The sequence below is a fragment of the Harpia harpyja genome, chromosome 5, assembly GCF_026419915.1.
Source record: "Harpia harpyja isolate bHarHar1 chromosome 5, bHarHar1 primary haplotype, whole genome shotgun sequence".
NCBI classification, from domain to species: domain Eukaryota; kingdom Metazoa; phylum Chordata; class Aves; order Accipitriformes; family Accipitridae; genus Harpia; species Harpia harpyja.
The window spans coordinates 55535961-55553698 of NC_068944.1; the positions used below are offsets into that span (position 1 = coordinate 55535961).

The 17738-nt window shown below is 36.1% G+C and overlaps 1 protein-coding gene across 6 annotated transcripts in view; it reads left to right on the forward strand.

Annotated features, from left to right (window-relative positions):
* Positions 1–17738, forward strand: part of VPS13B (vacuolar protein sorting 13 homolog B) — a 486767-nt gene that overhangs the window by 271680 nt on the left and 197349 nt on the right. For all 6 annotated transcript variants that reach the window (XM_052788600.1, XM_052788599.1, XM_052788598.1 and 3 more), the window contains exons 26-28: positions 12780–12951; positions 14015–14129; positions 16268–16409. In XM_052788600.1, the coding sequence (XP_052644560.1) occupies positions 12780–12951; positions 14015–14129; positions 16268–16409 (429 nt within the window). The remainder of the gene's footprint in view (positions 1–12779; positions 12952–14014; positions 14130–16267; positions 16410–17738) is intronic.

Genomic DNA, 17738 nt, shown 5'->3' on the forward strand with positions numbered 1-17738 from the left:
TGCATGAAGCCATAGTTCTTATGACTGAAAGACTGAGGAATAGATCTCCTGTCCATCATCTCCATTCAGTGCTCTCAGCCCAAGGTGTTCTGTCTGTGACTGGGGTAGGAAGGCAGTTCAAAAGAAAGAGCCAGCACAATGGGTATGTAAGAGCACAGATAGAAAAGCATACAGAGGCAGTTGTCATTTGTTTAATGGAGGCAGTGAGGTGGGAGAATGTATACATGGCGAGATATTTGAGATTGTAAGAAGTTTTTTGTCAGAAACTGAAAATAAGAATTAGAAGGCTGATTTTTATATTGTCAGGAAAAGATTCACAGAGTTGTTCAAGTAGGAGGGTAATACTTTTGGCTCAGCAGCTGAGGAAAATCTTACTCCATTTCTGATTAACTGCGTGGGAGTATTAGGTGTATTGAGGTGATCAAAATCAAAAGAGTACGTAGGGTGTACCAGGGTTTTAATTAACAGTAAAAAAGAGAGGGCGAAGGTTATAAATTACTGTCGTTGAAAAAAAGACGTGGAGAGAATCTTTGTCATGGGAAGTCAAGCCAGAGTTTAGATTCCTCTAAGACTAGTAGCTACAAAAACACTGTATTTGAGTTTGTGGGTACTATCATTTTTATGAATTTGAGTCAATTTTTATACTTAAAGACCACCTACTGATCTTGTGATTTCTTGAAAAACGTTAGTGGTACTGTAAGGTGAAAAGGAACTGATAGCCAGTGGAGGATTCATCTAAATTATTTGGTTGTTACGGGATGTAACATCAAAGGTTGTCTTGACCTAGCGCTTTCATGTATTTAAAGGCTGATGTTTAAAACAAAACAAGCCTCAAAAAAACCAGTTATCCTTTCACTCTTAGGACTAATTTTATGTCAAGCTACCAGTTGGAGTGAGGTAATCACCTAATAGGATGACCAAGTTAATGCTTTCTAGATGATGTAAACAAAGTAACATTTTCCAAACAGGTTTTTATTAAGCCATGGGGAAGAGGAACTTAAGCACTCTACCACCATTTTAAATCAATGTAGTCATCACTTTATCTGATTTTTTTTTTTCTTTTTAATCTTTTGGTGGCCATCAGTAAAAATAAATCTCAAAGTGTTTTGAAGCTTTGCAATGTACTTTCGCAAATCGTCATGTGTAAAGTAGCTAAGAACATTGTTCCTGAGACTATGCACAGTCCTGATGTCTGTGAGTTGTGTAAGTACTGTTGAGGGTGGGAAGGGGAAAGAGGTAGGAGAATCACGCTTTGCCAACCAGTGAGAAATAATAAAAGGAACCATATTTTCTTCTCACATTTCTAATAGACTATTTTAGAGAATATAAATTAAATAATTTGTAACATAATGGTTGGCAGTATCTTTATAACACATTCTCTTCTGCAGTTGGTGGCTGTCTCTGAACTTATTCAACATAATTCCTAGTATCAAAGTACAGCCTAAGTTTTCATTATAATGACATGATTGCTGTCCTGTTCTTTGAGGTAAGGATTGTTGAGAATTTAAAAATGTATGTATTGAAAAATTAACTGAGGAATGTTCTCCCTTGTTCTTTTTCACTAGTGAAAGCTGTTTGTCCTTTGAGAGTAGTTAATCACTTAGTTTCCCTGTTTTCTTTTGCTAACTTAATTACTATCACCATACCTAGCTGTAGATACTGTGATCATGAAATTGTGCCTCTCCTTTGTTTGAAGACAGTAGGATATGAAGATGAGAGAGAGAATCTGGTCACTTTTGCTGTCTCCAGCTGTTACTTTGAACTACTTCAGTCTGCTGAGTGCCTCAGTTATAGTCACATAATATAGACTTTATTTGAAGAAAAACAACCTCTTTAGTATGTTCAAATATGCACAAAACCCCATTATAGATGCAGGGGTGCATCTGAGTGGCATCTGTACAGAGAGCTATACAGCTATTCCTCTGCCTCAAAAGCAGGCAAAGTAAGTCAACAGGCCTTGTAGACAGATTTTTTTTTTTTATTGTTTTGTCTCCTGTGAAGTACAGCAGCTAGTTCTACCTGTCAGATTGCCTAATGGGCTGCAGGTGTGAGTCTGTTATACCATACCATTTCCAATGAGGCCAAGTTTTTCTTCTGGGTGAAGACGTAGCCCTCCACAGTCTATCCAAGTGTGGATCGTTATATATAACATCTATCTTAGACATAAGACTTCTTATCTGGAGACCCTGTTTGTTCACAAGAGCCTAACTAGTGAAATCCAAACAAGTATTTTAGAACCCAATTGCATTGTCTTGCACCAAAGTACAGTTAAGGGCTGAATATTTTTCCAGGTACATTCTGAAGAAGTAATTTTAATTTCAAAGAGTATAGAAGCGGGGTGGGGGATGTCAGAGTAACCTAACGCTTGTCAGCTTCATATGTCATGGTATTCTTCAAGTACTCTTCAGAGACTGGTATAGAAAATCTGAGCCATGGAGAGGGATTGTGGTGGTGTTTGGAGACAGAAAGGCAAAATTTATCTTTAATACCTCACAGAAATGCTGATTGTAGGAACTGGGATGTCAGGAAAGTTAACCGAGAATAAGTGATACTGCGTGGAAGCGGAGGGTGACTGAAAAAAGCATGCTTTCAGTGAACAATAGAGGGGAAAGGGAGGGTGGAGGCAGCTTTGGGGAGGCAGCTGAGAAGATTGGAGCATTACCCCATTTTCCTGGGTCTGATTTATCCCTGTCTGTGGTTTTGCTGCTGGTTGGAACTGGACCACTCCTTTCCCTTCCCACAGAGTCTGAATTCCATCAACAGAGCAATAAAAGCAGATGAGGCAGGTATAGTGCAGGCACTCACTGGCCAGGAGTCCTAACACCAACAACGCCTTACTTGATTCCTGTCTTGGTACTGGCAGGTCTGAAAACAACTTGCAAGTACTCAGAGAAATAGAAAAATACTTTTGCTTTAATCTCTTTAAATACTATGTACTTAACATCTTTACATTCTCTAAAATGCTGTTACTTACAGATGCATATATTGGTCTTTAGAAATTTGAAGTTACTTAATACTGGCCTAATGTTAGTTGCAAAGAAGTCAGTGGGAGCAAACCTAGGTCCATGTTGTTTGATTTGAAAAATATTATCCTATATTTGTAAATTATAACTTGTTTTTGGACTATTGTAACAGTAATGTTTTTAATGAAAGAAATGGAGGAGGTAATGTATAAAAGTCGAGTGCATCAGCCACGATTTCACTGTGCAGCTATATATTTTATAGTCATTATTGCTAATAAGGAGCAATGGACTATATAGAGGAATTAAACAATAATACGTATTTTTACAGGTTTGACTTAGAGATATTTTCCAGAAGTTTGTGATTATCAGAGTCTGTATTTTGTTTATATGTTCCTATATTTTTAAATGTTGAAATTTTGAAGTCTGTTGACCAAAAATACTTTGCAGCGACAGGTACGTTTTTTTAAGTTTAGAGATTTTACAGTTAATGTGTTATTTTGTTCTGTGGTAGACAAATGATTATTTTTAAAGCTGCTTTCAGCTGCAACAGGCTTGCCATAAATTAATTGGAAGAAAGCAAACTCTCACAACTGTTTATATTAAAAAGCAAAAGAAGTAATTTGTTTATGTGATCTGTGGATGATTTATATTTTAAGCTGCATGTAATTCTTTTCAAGCTGACAAGTTGGTAGTGAGCACCACAGTCCTGTGTGGATAAAGCTACCTAGCTTACTGAATGTTAGTCTGGGTGGTGGTAAGACAGGGAAGCATAAGTGAGAGTCTTAAGTACTGGAGGGGTGGAAACAGTTAATCATTTTTACCATCCCTCCTTTGGAACAGCAAAAGCAAAGGTAGTACAGACTATAACAGGCCACTTGTTACTGTTTACTTAAGTACAAACAGTGGTAGAAGTGTTTAGTCCTTGGGGAAGCTCAGTGATTGAGCAAGAACGCAGAAGTTATTTTGATAAGGCATAGCAGTAGTGTGGCCAAACTGTGATCATCCCTGAGCTTTAGGCAGGCCAAGGAGGAAGGCCTCATATGTTTGGATCTTCCTGATGAACAAAGATAAATTCTGCTAAGAAAATAAACTCAGTATATTGGTCAATTTGCAACAATTGGTGAAAGAATTAAATTGTATATTTTAGGACTTGGCATGAGAAGTTGTGGGAAAATAGTTCAGGGTTTCTGTCTCTGGCTTGATTTTTCTGTAGATCTGGAAACAGGGCAGAAAATTAATGCATAAATATATTTAACAATACCACGCTGGGTGCTGAAAATCCAAAATGAAAATTGAAACTGCATGAGAAACGAGAGCACAGTCTCTCTTCTCACTTCAGTTTCTTAAGGTTTTTACTGCAAAAAATTTCTAAGAATTTGAGCTCATTAAAAAAAAAAGTCAGCTACTGCAGACCCATGAGATTTTCAGGCCCTGTGACTCTGCCCAATGGTTCTGATTACAGTACCATTAACAGAAGGCTAAGAAATGCAATCTCTTCATTTTTCACCTCCCAAAGGATAGCCATATAGCAACGTCTGCCTTCAAAGGAGCATCTGCAGTACTTCTGCCACTGAGAAAGAGAATGGGTCAATTCAACCGTTTACGTGTGTTTGAATGGCAGAAAAAATTTAGATAGTATGTTCACATTGAACTGTTGAAGTAGGAGATGGGTGGAGCCAGTAACCCAGTAACCCCTGGCAGGGATATGTTGTTGAGCAGCTGGGGATGTCTGTTGATAAGCTCTGCAGCTGGAATAGCTGCAAACAGAAGAGGTTATCGCTGAAAGCCTCAGCTTAATGCAGTTTTAGCTATACTGTCAAGCTAGCTAGTCCAAGTGGTAGTACACACAAGTGACCCGGAATACTGGATGGGAACGCAGTAACTTGAGTACAGAACTGCAGTGCAAGGTGTCTGACCCCGAACTTATTCTGCCTCTGGCTGTGTCCAAAGGTTCACAATTCCTTTATTTCTGATAATGTTGTTTACACCGACATTGTCTGTTTGACTCCTAGAAATTCAAGGACTGGTTTTCTTTTTCAAGTTCACTTCCAGAAATACATGCATGTGTAGTCCTTAGTTGTGCATTGACTAAATAAAGTTTTGTTCTACAGCTATGCAGTTGTGCGCTACACAGTTTGAATAGGATTTAGTAAAGCCACCTCGCATGCTACAGAAATTAAAGTGTGAGAAATACCTGCAAATCAGACAAGCATAAGCACAAACAACATTGGAATGATGCCAGCGAATGCTTAGCTCCAGCAATAGTAACAGAAACTGCAAGCACCTTTGGCCTCTTTTCCTCACCTGTGTATTTTTTGGTTATAGCATATCAGATATATGGCCTATTCCATTATGTATTTAGAAAATGAGGAAGCTGATTCTGATGATCCATCTGGGCCTGTACCTGTAACTCTTGGGTTTTTGTAAACTTCATAGATACAATAGGCTTGGAAGTTGGTAACAGCCATATTCCCTAAAATTCAGGGTTTCCTGCTTTTAAATTTCATTGCACATTCCTGGGTTAGTTTGCTTTTTATGTATGTGCTGGGTTTGGCTGGGGTAGGGTTAATTTTCTTCATAGTAGCTAGTATGGGGCTACATTTTTGATTTGTGCTGAAAACAGTGTTGATAATTCAGGGATGTTTTAGTTATTGCTGAACAGTGCTTGCACAGTGTTGTATTTTCTGCTTCTCACCCCACCCCACCAGCGAGTAAGCTGGGGGTGCACAAGAATTTGGGAGGGGACATAGTTGGGACAGCTGACCCTGACTGACCAAAGGGATATTCCAGACCGTATGATGTCATGCTCAGCAATAAAACTAGGGGGAAGGTTGGCCATGCGGCCACTGCTCAGGGACTGGCTGGACATTGTTTGATTGGTGGTGAGCAATTGTTTTCATTTGCATCACTTGTCTTTTATTTCTCTCTCTTTGTTATTTTCCTTTTCATTACAATCTTTACTATTACTATTCTTATATTTTATTTCAATTATTAAACAGTTCTTATCTCAAACCATGAGTTTTCTCACTTTTACCCTTCCAATTCTCTTCCCCCCATCCTGCTGTGGGAGGGAGTGAGCAAGTGGCCGTGTGGTGCTTAGTTGCTGGCTGGGGTTAAACCACGACAATATATGTATGGGGTTATGCTAGATAAATGCAGTTCTTAAAGAATCTCACAAATACTGTTATAAGTAAGCTTGTGCCAAAATTATCAACTGGCTGATTATCCGAGAGGCATAGTACATAATTTAGTATCTTCAGAAAAATAAGCTTAAAGAAAAGTGTGGGAAAATGATAGCCTTAGTTTTCTACAGAACAAAGTTATCTATATACTCAAACCACTAAACAAAAACAGCTCTCTGTGGAAAAAAAAAGTTAACAAACTGCATGAAACATCTGAACACACTAAATTATGAAAAAAAAAGAACCAAATTATAAAATGTAGAACTTGCCATGGTGGCAGTATGTATTTGCTGTTAACTGTAGCCCTTTAATTTGCTGTTGTTTTTTCTTTTTTAACTGTCAGAAATATAGAGATCTGCCAAAATTTTAGAACAAAGTTGATTTTCATACAAAAAGCATTCTGGAACATGTCCGGTGGGAGCATGAGGGTGTGTATGGAGGGCAGGGAGGAGATTGTCTGTCATTCACACCCCCTCCATCACAGTTTGTAAGTTACAGTTTGGCAAACTAAGTGTGCCTGCAGTATAAAAAGAACTTAAAAAATGCTCCAGCTCTAAAAAAAAAAGGGGGGGGAGGAAATGCTTTTTATAGAATGAAAAGAGTAGAGAGCAAAATCCATCCACAGAACATCAACATTGGCTTGAACTTTGACTTGAACTGTAATTCAGTATTATCAGGTTTAAATAAGTATTGTTTCTCTCTTTTCCTTGACCTTTAATTGGCTTCAATTTCTTGATACCCTGTGAAATCCACCTGAGGATCTCAGCTAAGGGAAATTGTCCTTGGCTGGTTCCTTCCTTCAGAGCTGCCCTGCTGAAGGGATCCCCCCTGTTTCAAAGTACTGTTGACTCTAACGTCTCTAGAGCATGTGAGGTTTGATGATAAAAGTCATCCCAGACACAACGAAACTCCAACACAGAAGCATCATCTTTAAGGGACATCACTCAAAGGCAAATTATGAAGGTGTGGGAAGTTATTGCAAGGCAGACTGTCAAAGAACCGTTTGGATGAGTTATATGAAAGAAACAGGAAGAAGAAGGGAATTTATTGGCAGAAATTGAAAGGCTCAGAACTGATGCCATGCTGATGGTGTGAAATTGCAAGTTATGAAATAGGATGAGGCTTCTCTGGTGTCAGAATGAGGACTTTGCAAAAAAAAGACTCATTAAGAAGGGAGACAGGATTCTCAAAGTGTTGTGTTCCTTCCAGCTCTGGAAGGATACATTTTTGCTCCTGCTTTTTATAGCTTTACAAATAGGCAGAGTAGATAGTTGGAGGAGAGGCAGGCTAGTGTTTGAAGAGGGTGGGCAGGGACAGTCAGAGAATGGCAAAATGGCTGGGTTGTTGTTGCCTTGTGGCGTATACCACTGTCCTATCAATGGAGCCTGCCATTTCAGGAGAAGCTGTAAGGACTAACATCGGTTAGTATTGGAGAAGTGGCTGCTCTGCCTACATCCTTTCAGATGCTGGGGGACTTCCAGGCCTGACACTCTGCAAGGCCATTTCCCAGTTTTCATTCTTTCCCCATACCGGGGAAGGATGCACTGGCATCTTTGTAGAAACAAAACAGTTCTGCTTACAGTGCTGAAAAGACACCTACTTTCCTGTTGCTGTCAGTGCTGCCTTGTAGGACAACTAAGTGCCACTGGAGAGAGTAGAGTTTTTTGTGAGGACAATAGGAAATGTCTTGCAAAAGCATGGTTAGTAAACAGTACTCAGAGATAGGAGTCTTTGGATGAAAAGGTCTGGCAGGAGGCAGAAAGGATTTTCCTGGGGAAGCAAATACGAAATATGAGTCACAGTTTGGCAGAAAGGAGTTAACCTCTGCCCTGAACATGTTATTTAGCATGTTCTACCACCTTTTTTTTTTTTTTCCATCTGGTTGGGTGCCATATGTCCACTGTGCCACACTTGCTTTGGAGTTGGATGCATCTTAGTGAAATGAGCTATCTGAGGTTTCTCCAATTAGATGTCCTACTGTGGTAATCATTAAATATTATTAGATACACAGCAGGAGACAGGTCCTGCTACATTAAGTAATCTGAATTTGCTGACAATGTAAGAGAAAAATGGAAGAGGGAAGAGTAAACAAATTACATAAGCAAGACGGTCATGTTAAGTCCATGGCTTGGAGAGGGATTTCAGGTTGTTTTGTGTAAGGAATTTTGCTCAATGAGAACACAATGGAGAAGAAATGCTCAAAAGAGAAAGGACAAGGAGGGAAGCAGGAAAGGTGAGAAGGCACAGTGTATGGCTGAAGTTTTTTTGAAAAAACAAAGTAACCTTGAGTAAGTCCTTTCTCCCATTTAATTTTTATAAGCTAGTTGTTACTGATTTAAACACACTGACAACTTGGTGACAGTTAAGAGCCTTTCAAGGAAGAAAGGATTCTAAAAGAGAGAAGGTGTTATAAAGATCGGTGGTTAAAATGGCATAGAGAAGTTTCCCTCTGGGAGGTCTGTTTGAAGGGAACCAGATATAGCTCTTTCTTCTTTAACTCTGCTTGTCTGCTTGTTCTCTTCTATGCTCTGTTGCCAGCTCTCTCACCAATGGACTCATCCATTCATTCCTTGTTTTTGTAACTTGTCTTCTGTAGTTGCATTCAGAATCTTCTTTCCCAAATTAATTTCCTTAACTCCCGTTATTACAGCTTTCTGCTCCTTCCACCACACATGCAAATAAATATAAACATACACAGGCAAGTGTTCTTTCCTTCTGATTCATCTTGCACATACCCTTCTCGTCCTTGTCCAGCTACTTCAGACCAGTCTGTACATGTCTGTCTCATACAGAGAGCGCCGTGTTTCTCTTGTCTTAGTTTCTGGGCTAATTGCACCACTTCTGCCTTTATGGAGTATTTAATTGATAGGCCTCTAAGTACAGCTTTTTTTACAGAGCAAGAACTTCATTCAGACCAAGGCATAGGTGTTAGTTTTCTTCAATTTGTTTCTGCGAGGTCTTTTGTACCTCCAGCTCTGTGTTTGTTCATTCATTCATTTATATTCTCTCCCCCACCCCTCATTAATAAGTGATCAAGCATTTTATAGCAGACATCTAGAAGATTTATGTAGAATAAAGACATCACAGACAAAACCCATCATAGGACAATGAATATATAATATGCATTCCACTTTATTACCCTATTTGCTTTTTCATATTTCAGATGCTAGCATAGATTGCACCTTTTCAGAGGTTAGTACTGTCAGTATTACATGATTTTCTTACCCTTTTGTTAGGTCTCTTGAAGGTAAGCTACTTGTTTTTCCTACAGGTTGAAACTCTCTGTTGTTTGTCTTTCATGGTCTGTGATCTCATTCCTGCATGGCATTCACAAATCCAACGAGTAATATCTTTTTTTCAGTCTGACTTGTACCCTGTTACCTAATGCCATATCCATGGTTCCTTGACACATTATCACTAATATTTAAGGAAATCTTCCCGATTATAACAGCACTTGCTTTCTGTACACTAGTGAAACACTTCTTATAGGGAATGTTTTCTTCATCATGAACTCTTTTGCAAAAAACAGGCATTTTTCTTATTTGCTGTTCACCAGCCACTGATGATTAGTAATGATAGCATTAATCTCTAATCCTAGAGGTTTACAAAGTTGCACTACTTAATTTTTAGAAACAGCAGCTTTAATTCAAGTAACTGCCAGGATATCTTTTTTCCGTGATGCCTTTTTTTTTTTCTTTTTTTAGCAGATCTCTTTAATACAATCAACACAGATTTGTACATAGACAGTGTTGCACATACTGGAATTCTGTACTAGTTAGTTACATTAATAATGAAAAGACAACATTAGATGGATTAATAGTCTTCAACCATGGTAAAGTTAGAATTGGACTGATTTCTTTATGTCTTCCCCTTCACAAATGGTATCTGAAAAGCAAAAGCCCACCGTCATTTCAATGATAATTCATAAAGCAAAATCTAATTTCTCAGTGCATAAAACATGTTGCAGCTTGTTAAACTAAACTAAATCTAGCAATGATGATATTTTTTAAAATTGTATAAGTTTATAATTATATATAATGTTATGGAAATACCACTGATTTTTCTTAAAACTTAATTGATGAGAGGAAGGTATTTCTTTTCTTATCTTTCTGAATCGTGTAATTTCACTGTGGAATGAGCATTACAGTGCTATATACCATCTCCCTGCATCAATACTTAGCCTGAATGTTTGTCTTAGTTGAGCTATGGCCTGATTTTTTTTCCTTTCATTTGTTTTCAAAAGTGAGATGAGGAGATTGAAATTTATACTGCACTAAGAAACCTCATATTAATAGCAGCTAACTTTTTACACCTCTGGAGTCTAACAGTTTTTCAAAAGATGGTCACCTATAGCTCTACAGGTAGTCTGATCAGAGCTATAAGCAATAATGCCTTATATAATATAAAAAGAAATAGAAATATACCTGTTTTCTTTCATGCATTTTGATTAATGCAAAGCCACCATCACCATAGATAACTGAAGGTGAATGGAATCTTAATTTTCATTTCAATACTTCATATTACATCTGTTGAACTGGTCCAGTTATTGTAGTCTTGTGTTTAGGTATTATTTTCCAGTAACATACATTAGTTAGCTGCACAAGCTCACCCTTCCTCACATGAATGGATATCTGGAGTGGTAAGTCCTCTATGTCATCTATTGACAATGTAGATTGTTACTTACCAATTACAGTAGGTATCACTGAGTTTTTCAAGGGTAAAGGTTACTGCACACAGATAAAGTACCTTTGCTGTTTCTCTCTGTGTTCTCTAAGAGTTTTGCTGGGACAAAAAAAATCAATAAATGTTAATTTGAGTGACATAGAGCTGAATGTGAAGCAGAAGCTGTGTTTCTCTGAAAAAGAAAGTGGTAAAGGTAATCATATTCTTCATTATGCAATAAATTCTAAAAGCGTAATGTCACCTGTTCCATTTGGTGCATATCAGATAGCCCAAAGTCATAGTGGATTGTGTGCAAAACTTTCATAAGATTTTGACCTGTCTTGTCTCCTCTTACAGTTAGGTTGGTGAGAAGAGAACGTGTATACGTGATAGAAATCCTATAATTAAACTGTAGGCCTGAGTTGATTGAAAATGTGATTTATCAATATAAATGCTTCCATATGAGCTGTGTCATTTGGTTTGGGATAAGTTCTACCCATCCAGAAAATAGATTGCTAACAGAATTTCCATACTCACATTCTCCAGTCTTGGACTGAAGAATGAGTCAAGTACTGTCAGATTTTAAATTTTGCTACTGAAAGTAAGTTTTCTGGGACATCTGAAGCTGAAGAGAGTGCATTGTCATTTCTTGCCTGACAGGTTAAAATAGATTCAAACTGCAATGCTTTCTCTGTAGGTCCGATTCCAGCGTGTCTTCCATATAAATCATCTTGGTTAGTCATTAGATAAATCTCAGAATTTCCAAACATGTTGTTCCTCATAATTTACAATTGCTAATCCCTAAAAACTTCAAGTTAAGACTTTGGGTGTTTATTGGTCTGTAAATCTTAGAAACAACTTGGATCAAAGTGACAATATGCTGTTCCTTTCCTTTTGTGCTTGAAGAAAACTTGCAGTACTTAGTGGAGCTGCAAATGAAGATGCTGGTGGATTTTTAGTGGCTTCTGGTTGACATCAGTGACTTATGTGTCCATTGCATTCAGTTTAATAGGTTGTAAACACTAGGTGCTGATGCGCAGCTACATGTTTGCATCTTTCCTTTTCTGTTTGGAGGCAGTAAGGTCCAGCAAAGGAGCAGGATGAAGTCCTATGGCTGGTAAATATTTTAGTTGTGCCATCAAGAATTATCAGAACGTGCCTGCAGGGCTCTGATAAGCCCTCGTAACAGGATTTTCAGTAAAGCTTTCATTTGTCATGTTCTTTTCTTAAAAACATTAACCTTTGTGTCTTCTTTGTTGAGCTCTTAATGTTTTAGGGAATGAATAGAGATTGATGGTACAGAAGCTTCTACAAGCTCATTTGTCAACAGATCGTATATTTAAGAATATCACAAGTGACAATCACCTTTTTTAAATAACAGAAATATTTTAGAAGTGGCAACTAAAATGTTTCCAATTCTTACAAAAAGCCATTATTTTAGGAAATCATTTTTCCAAGCAGTTACAGGGAAGTACACAGAAGGGGAAAAATACCAAGGCCAAAACCAGCGTGTATGTAGTATAGAAGTGTTATGGCCATACTGAGTGGCTATTCATTTGGCACCTCCAACAGCTCTTTCTTCCTTTGCCTTTCAGATATGCACAAGCCTGCTTATTCGCTCTCCCATTACATCTCAGAATATTCCTATCATCCTGTGTTTTTTCATTGATGATAGTATTTCATCAGTGTAGTTAATGAGGAAAGCTCACTATGCGAAGTGGAACAAAGTCGTGGAACCTTACAGTTTTACCCTATAATCTTTGCCAAAGTCTATTATCTCTACCTAAGAAAAAGGGAATATATTTTGTTTTATTTTTTTCCTGATGTTAAAAAATGGCTTAATTCAAATATACTGTCAGTGAGTCTGTATATGTTTATATTTTGGGCATCTACATCAGTCTAGACAGAAGAAAAAAGAGAAGTGGTGAAAAGCAATATTTTTTTTTCCTCAGCTATTACATCTGTTTCATAGGGTGATTCTCTTCAGGGTGGTGATGATTCCCCATTCTCAGACTCCATTACATTGGAACAAACAACAAGTAATATCGGAGTCTCAAGTGGACGTGTCAGCCTATGGATGCAGTGGATGTTGCCAAAAATTACTATAAAATTGTTTGCTCCTGATCCTAGAAATAATGGCACAGGTATTCAGCATTTTTCCCCCTACTATACTATTTTAAATTCCATACATTATTTTACAGTACAGTATTAGCTATTTAGAGCATTTATTGACACTACTAAACACTGTAATGTAGAAATAATGGGTTGGATCTATATTTTAAACTAGGGTGACAAGCTGTAGTTAGGTTAGTGCATGTAATCAGAATTTAGTGTTGTTCTTTGGCATAAACGTCCCCCTCCATGTGGCAAGATAATTATATTAAATTGGAAATAAGTTGGTATTTTAATAGAGTGCTGCATTTATTGCCTTAGAAGCAATCATGTTTCATTTTGATATGATTTAGTAGTATGTTTTGTCTATGTCCATTTATAGACATGTAGTTTTGTATTGGTAATTTCAAATTGAAATTTAACATAATCATCATAGTATAATTCTAAAAGTCATAGAAAGTTTAATATGGAGTTCAACACAGAAGTTTCAACATCTGTGTTGAAAAGAGAAATACGTGTGGTACACAGCTTCTCTTTTTATCTTTGAGAATAAAGTTGGATTATCATCCTGACAGTAATTGTTTGAAAGGAACTAGGATTCTATAAATGTACTGCAAGACTTCAAATATTTTTTTTTTTTGTTAGGAAACACTGCTGCTTAGCAATTAACATTGTTACTCATAGAAATGTGAAAAAGTAAGGAGACTAATGATTAAAACTAATTTTCAAGGAGATATACTTGAACCTTTGATTTTAAAAAACTAATTACATGAGAGAAAGAAATCTCGAGTATTGTTAGAGTAAATATCTTGGCAAATACTATTTACATTTTTTTCAGGAATTATACTATGAACACCTGAACTAAAAGCCCCATATATAAGTCTCTCTTTGTATAACAAAGTTTGGATTCTAGAATTTTTTTCTGGTTCCTATCGGTGTGACATTTGAATCAAAAAGTGCTTTATGAAAAAACTCTGAGTAGAAGTAGCATCATCCTATTTACAAAATGTAGTGTTTCAGAGATATTTCTTGCTTAAAAACTTGCAGGTTTCAGATTAATAACATAATAATGTTTATTTTCTTTGACTATTGCAGAAGTTTGTGTTGTCAGTGAATTAGAAGATCTCAGTGCCTCAGTGGATATGCAGGATGTCTATACCAAAATCAAATGTAAAATAGAAAGCTTCAATATTGACCATTACAGAAACAGGTAATTCTTGGGAGTTATTCTGCTTTAATTTCAGGCTGAAAGAAGGCAGCAGGCATTTTTTTTTCTTAATTCTTAACTTGAATTTAAGTTAATTGTTCAATTTCAGTGAAATGCTTTTAACCTTGTAAGTAATAAAAATCAGAATTACATTTTCTCAGAATTATATCTGATTCCAAAGAAATACATGGAAATAATTACAGATCAGGAGAATGTTTTTTCACTTACTGCTCTCGGTCCATTAAACAAAAATCATTTGATTTTTGCTGAACTTTTTGATATTTTAGCTGAACTTTTGAATGAGATATTCCTTAAATATTGCTTTGTGATGTGTTAACAAGTGCCAATATTTAATGATTTATGGTACCATACTCTTAGATACTAAAAAGCAGTTTCTAAAAAATTGAAGTGTTTCTTTCGCTGTGGCTCAGCAACACTGTAATGCAAGGAACTAAGCTGATTATCTGTGTGACACAGCATAGTGTTACGCAGACACACCTGAGTAAAATTTCAGTAATTAATGTCAACCAGTATATCATCAATATTATGTACATTTAGGGTAGGTAGTTAGACCTTCTATATGTCTTGCAACTTTAGCAAGTCTTGTTAGTTGAATAGTTTGCTGCACCAATGTGACTGCGATCATTTGGCACCCAGATGCATGGTTCTGTAGAGAGATTGCATGTGCCGCCTTCTAGCTCATATTGGCCATGAACACACTAGTCTTGACAAAATAAGAGAGAGCCTACGTAGACTTTGATCAACTGTGTTAACGTTTGCCATTACAGATCAACAGATTCCATTATGAGAGACAGAAATTAAGAGAAAATAGACTTCTTGTGTTACTCCCTGAGAGGGAAAAAAAAATAGTTAAAAGCTTCAGGATGTTTTTTGGCATTGAAAAAGACTAAAATATTTAGGAGCACTCATAATTTTGGCTTAGGAGCCAATCTGCAAGGTTTTAGTGGACACTTATTGTTCCCTATATACAATAAGAAGGAGATTTAGTATCAACTTAGCAGTTACCACCATTTCTGAGGCTTTTTTTCTGATCAGCTGTCCAAAAAAAAAAAAAAAAAAAATTGAATTCCTGTTCTTTCGCCTATGTTACAAATGCAGTTATTGTTTGTACATATTGTAATATTTGATAATCAAAATTTTTACTTTATTTTTTAAAATTTTTAAAATCAAGTCGTGATGCTTTAAAATGCTTTAGAATCCCAGTATCTAGGTGCTCTTAATAAGCTTCTTTGTCCACAGATTCTATGGAAGCCTAATGCTCCATTAGAAATGTTTTCAACTTCAGGGTGTTCTTTTTGCTAAAGTTATATTGAGGCTTTAAAATAAAAAAAGTTATTCCACTTGACAAAATAGTTACTGTTCTCATTTATATTTTGTAATCTCTTCAGAGTACCTTTCTCTGTCTTTAAATCTCTGTGGACTAAAACCAAAAGCAGAGAATAGATAAGGTGAACATTCTGTCTTCCAGGCCAGGAGGAGTCTGGCAGTCAGGACATTTTGAAGGAATATTTCTACAATGCAAAGAAAAGCTTTTGGTGAGATTCCTTTAGTAAACTAAGGTGCTTACCTGAATAATTCTTCTTGAGCAACATATTTTTCTTTACTCTTACGTATGTTAAAAAGAATTATTACAAGAACCGTAGTACAAAGCACATTTTAATACTTAATAGCTCATTTTTTCTAAATAATACTATGATTTTGTAATGTATATGAGCACAGCTTTTCGTTTACGGTTTCTTGGTTCTTGTAATCATTATCCTCCTCATTCTAATAAAGCTATCTGCTGAAAATCCAGGGGTAAGTCCGTTTTCTGTATGCAGGATTTTACTATACTTTTATTTTCATGTGTCTTGACCTCTTGCTATAGGTTGTCCTTTCACCTAAAGTTTTATGAAGTTTCTTTTTGGTTTGGGGGTTTTTTTTTGGTTTTTTTTTTAAACCAGTTTTTTACTTGTTCTGATTGAACTTCAGCTTTTTAGGAAAAGGTATGGCATAGGCTTCATCTTGCAGTTACATAGAACCGTGCAAGTTTAATGTAATTTTTTTTCACTTATAGCAATTATTTTTATTTTTTTTGCTTTTTGTCTTCCCTTCTTCCATGCTTCGTTCATTACCTGAAGCCTTGGGGAAGATTCTTGGTCTCTGGGGCAATATGGAGGTGTCTTCCTTTCCTGTACTGACAAGCTGAACAGACGTACCTTGTTGGTTCGACCCATCAGCAAGCAGGACCCTTTCAGTAATTTCTCTGGCTTCTTTCCCTCTGTAAGAATCTTTTTAAAATTTTTTACTGCAGAGCTTCCACTAATATATGCCAGTTGGAGTTAAAACAAACAAACAAACAAAAAAACAAATGGCTTTAGTTTCTTGTAATCTTTTTTTTTTTTTTTACTGAATATATTTATTGCTTATATTGACTATATTAGTTGTGTTATTTCCCTCTTATCCTTTAGTAACAGTTGTCAGTTATTTTTTAGTAAATATGGAATGAGGGTTAATGGCTCACAACCTGGTACATAACAGCAGTCCACAGAAGTCAACAGGATTCATTTACATTAAAAGTGAGCACGTACGGTAATGTTTGGAGACCAAATATGTAAAAGACAGTACTGAATGCTGCATTTTGTTCATGTAATTATGATATCTACTTAGTAATTTAAGGGATTTAAGTACTTTGTATTACTGCAGTATACCTTTATGCAACCTTTTAAAATTACTTCCTATAATTATGATAATGCAACAATTAACAATTTCATATTTGAGTCTTTCTTTTGAATGCTTGGAACACTACTGACTGATTCAGAATATCTCAGTGTGAGATATTTAACCCCTTTTTCTCCTGCTTGTTTATCCTTGAAAGACATTATATGTTATGATATTGGGCTCTTTATCTTCACAAATAGAATGGCTGTATAGAATCTTTTTATGTTAGTGGAAGTTCTGTGTGGTCTGATTTATTTTCATCATGAATATTTATTGGTAATACTTTCTCTTATTCTGTTTGTTTCAGTTCTTATAGGAAATTAACTTACTAATTTTTTTAATTCACTTAATCATAAAATCTTCCAGTTTTTAAGCATTTAAGCTATGTATCCTGTTTATTTAAGAAAGAGATGTTGTTTTTATATTAACAAGGTTTAATTACATTAAATTGTTTTTAATCAAATTTATGGTGCTGAAAGAAGCAACTACTTGCAAAATGTAGTTGCTTTCATTTGTGCTCATGTGATTAAAGCTAATATTTAAACATTCGTATAGAATTCTATCAAAATATTTATTACACTGTTAAAATAATGGTTTTCCTAGTTACTATTTTTACATTTTTCACTCACGATCTATGATTGAAAGACTTTCAAAGATAATATGAAAACTGTACTATATATCTTCTGGGAGCTAAGCATCTAATTGTCATCTTTATCTAGGAAATCTGTCCTTCTAAGTGAAGGAATCTGCTATTTCTAGAGTACAGTGCAATATATCTTAAGTGATGTGCTTTAGCATGTGCTACAGCTATTCTCTTTAAATACTCAGAGGTGATAAGGGCAAAACCAGCTCAATTCTTAGAGTATTTAGTTGACTATGGGTGCTTTATAC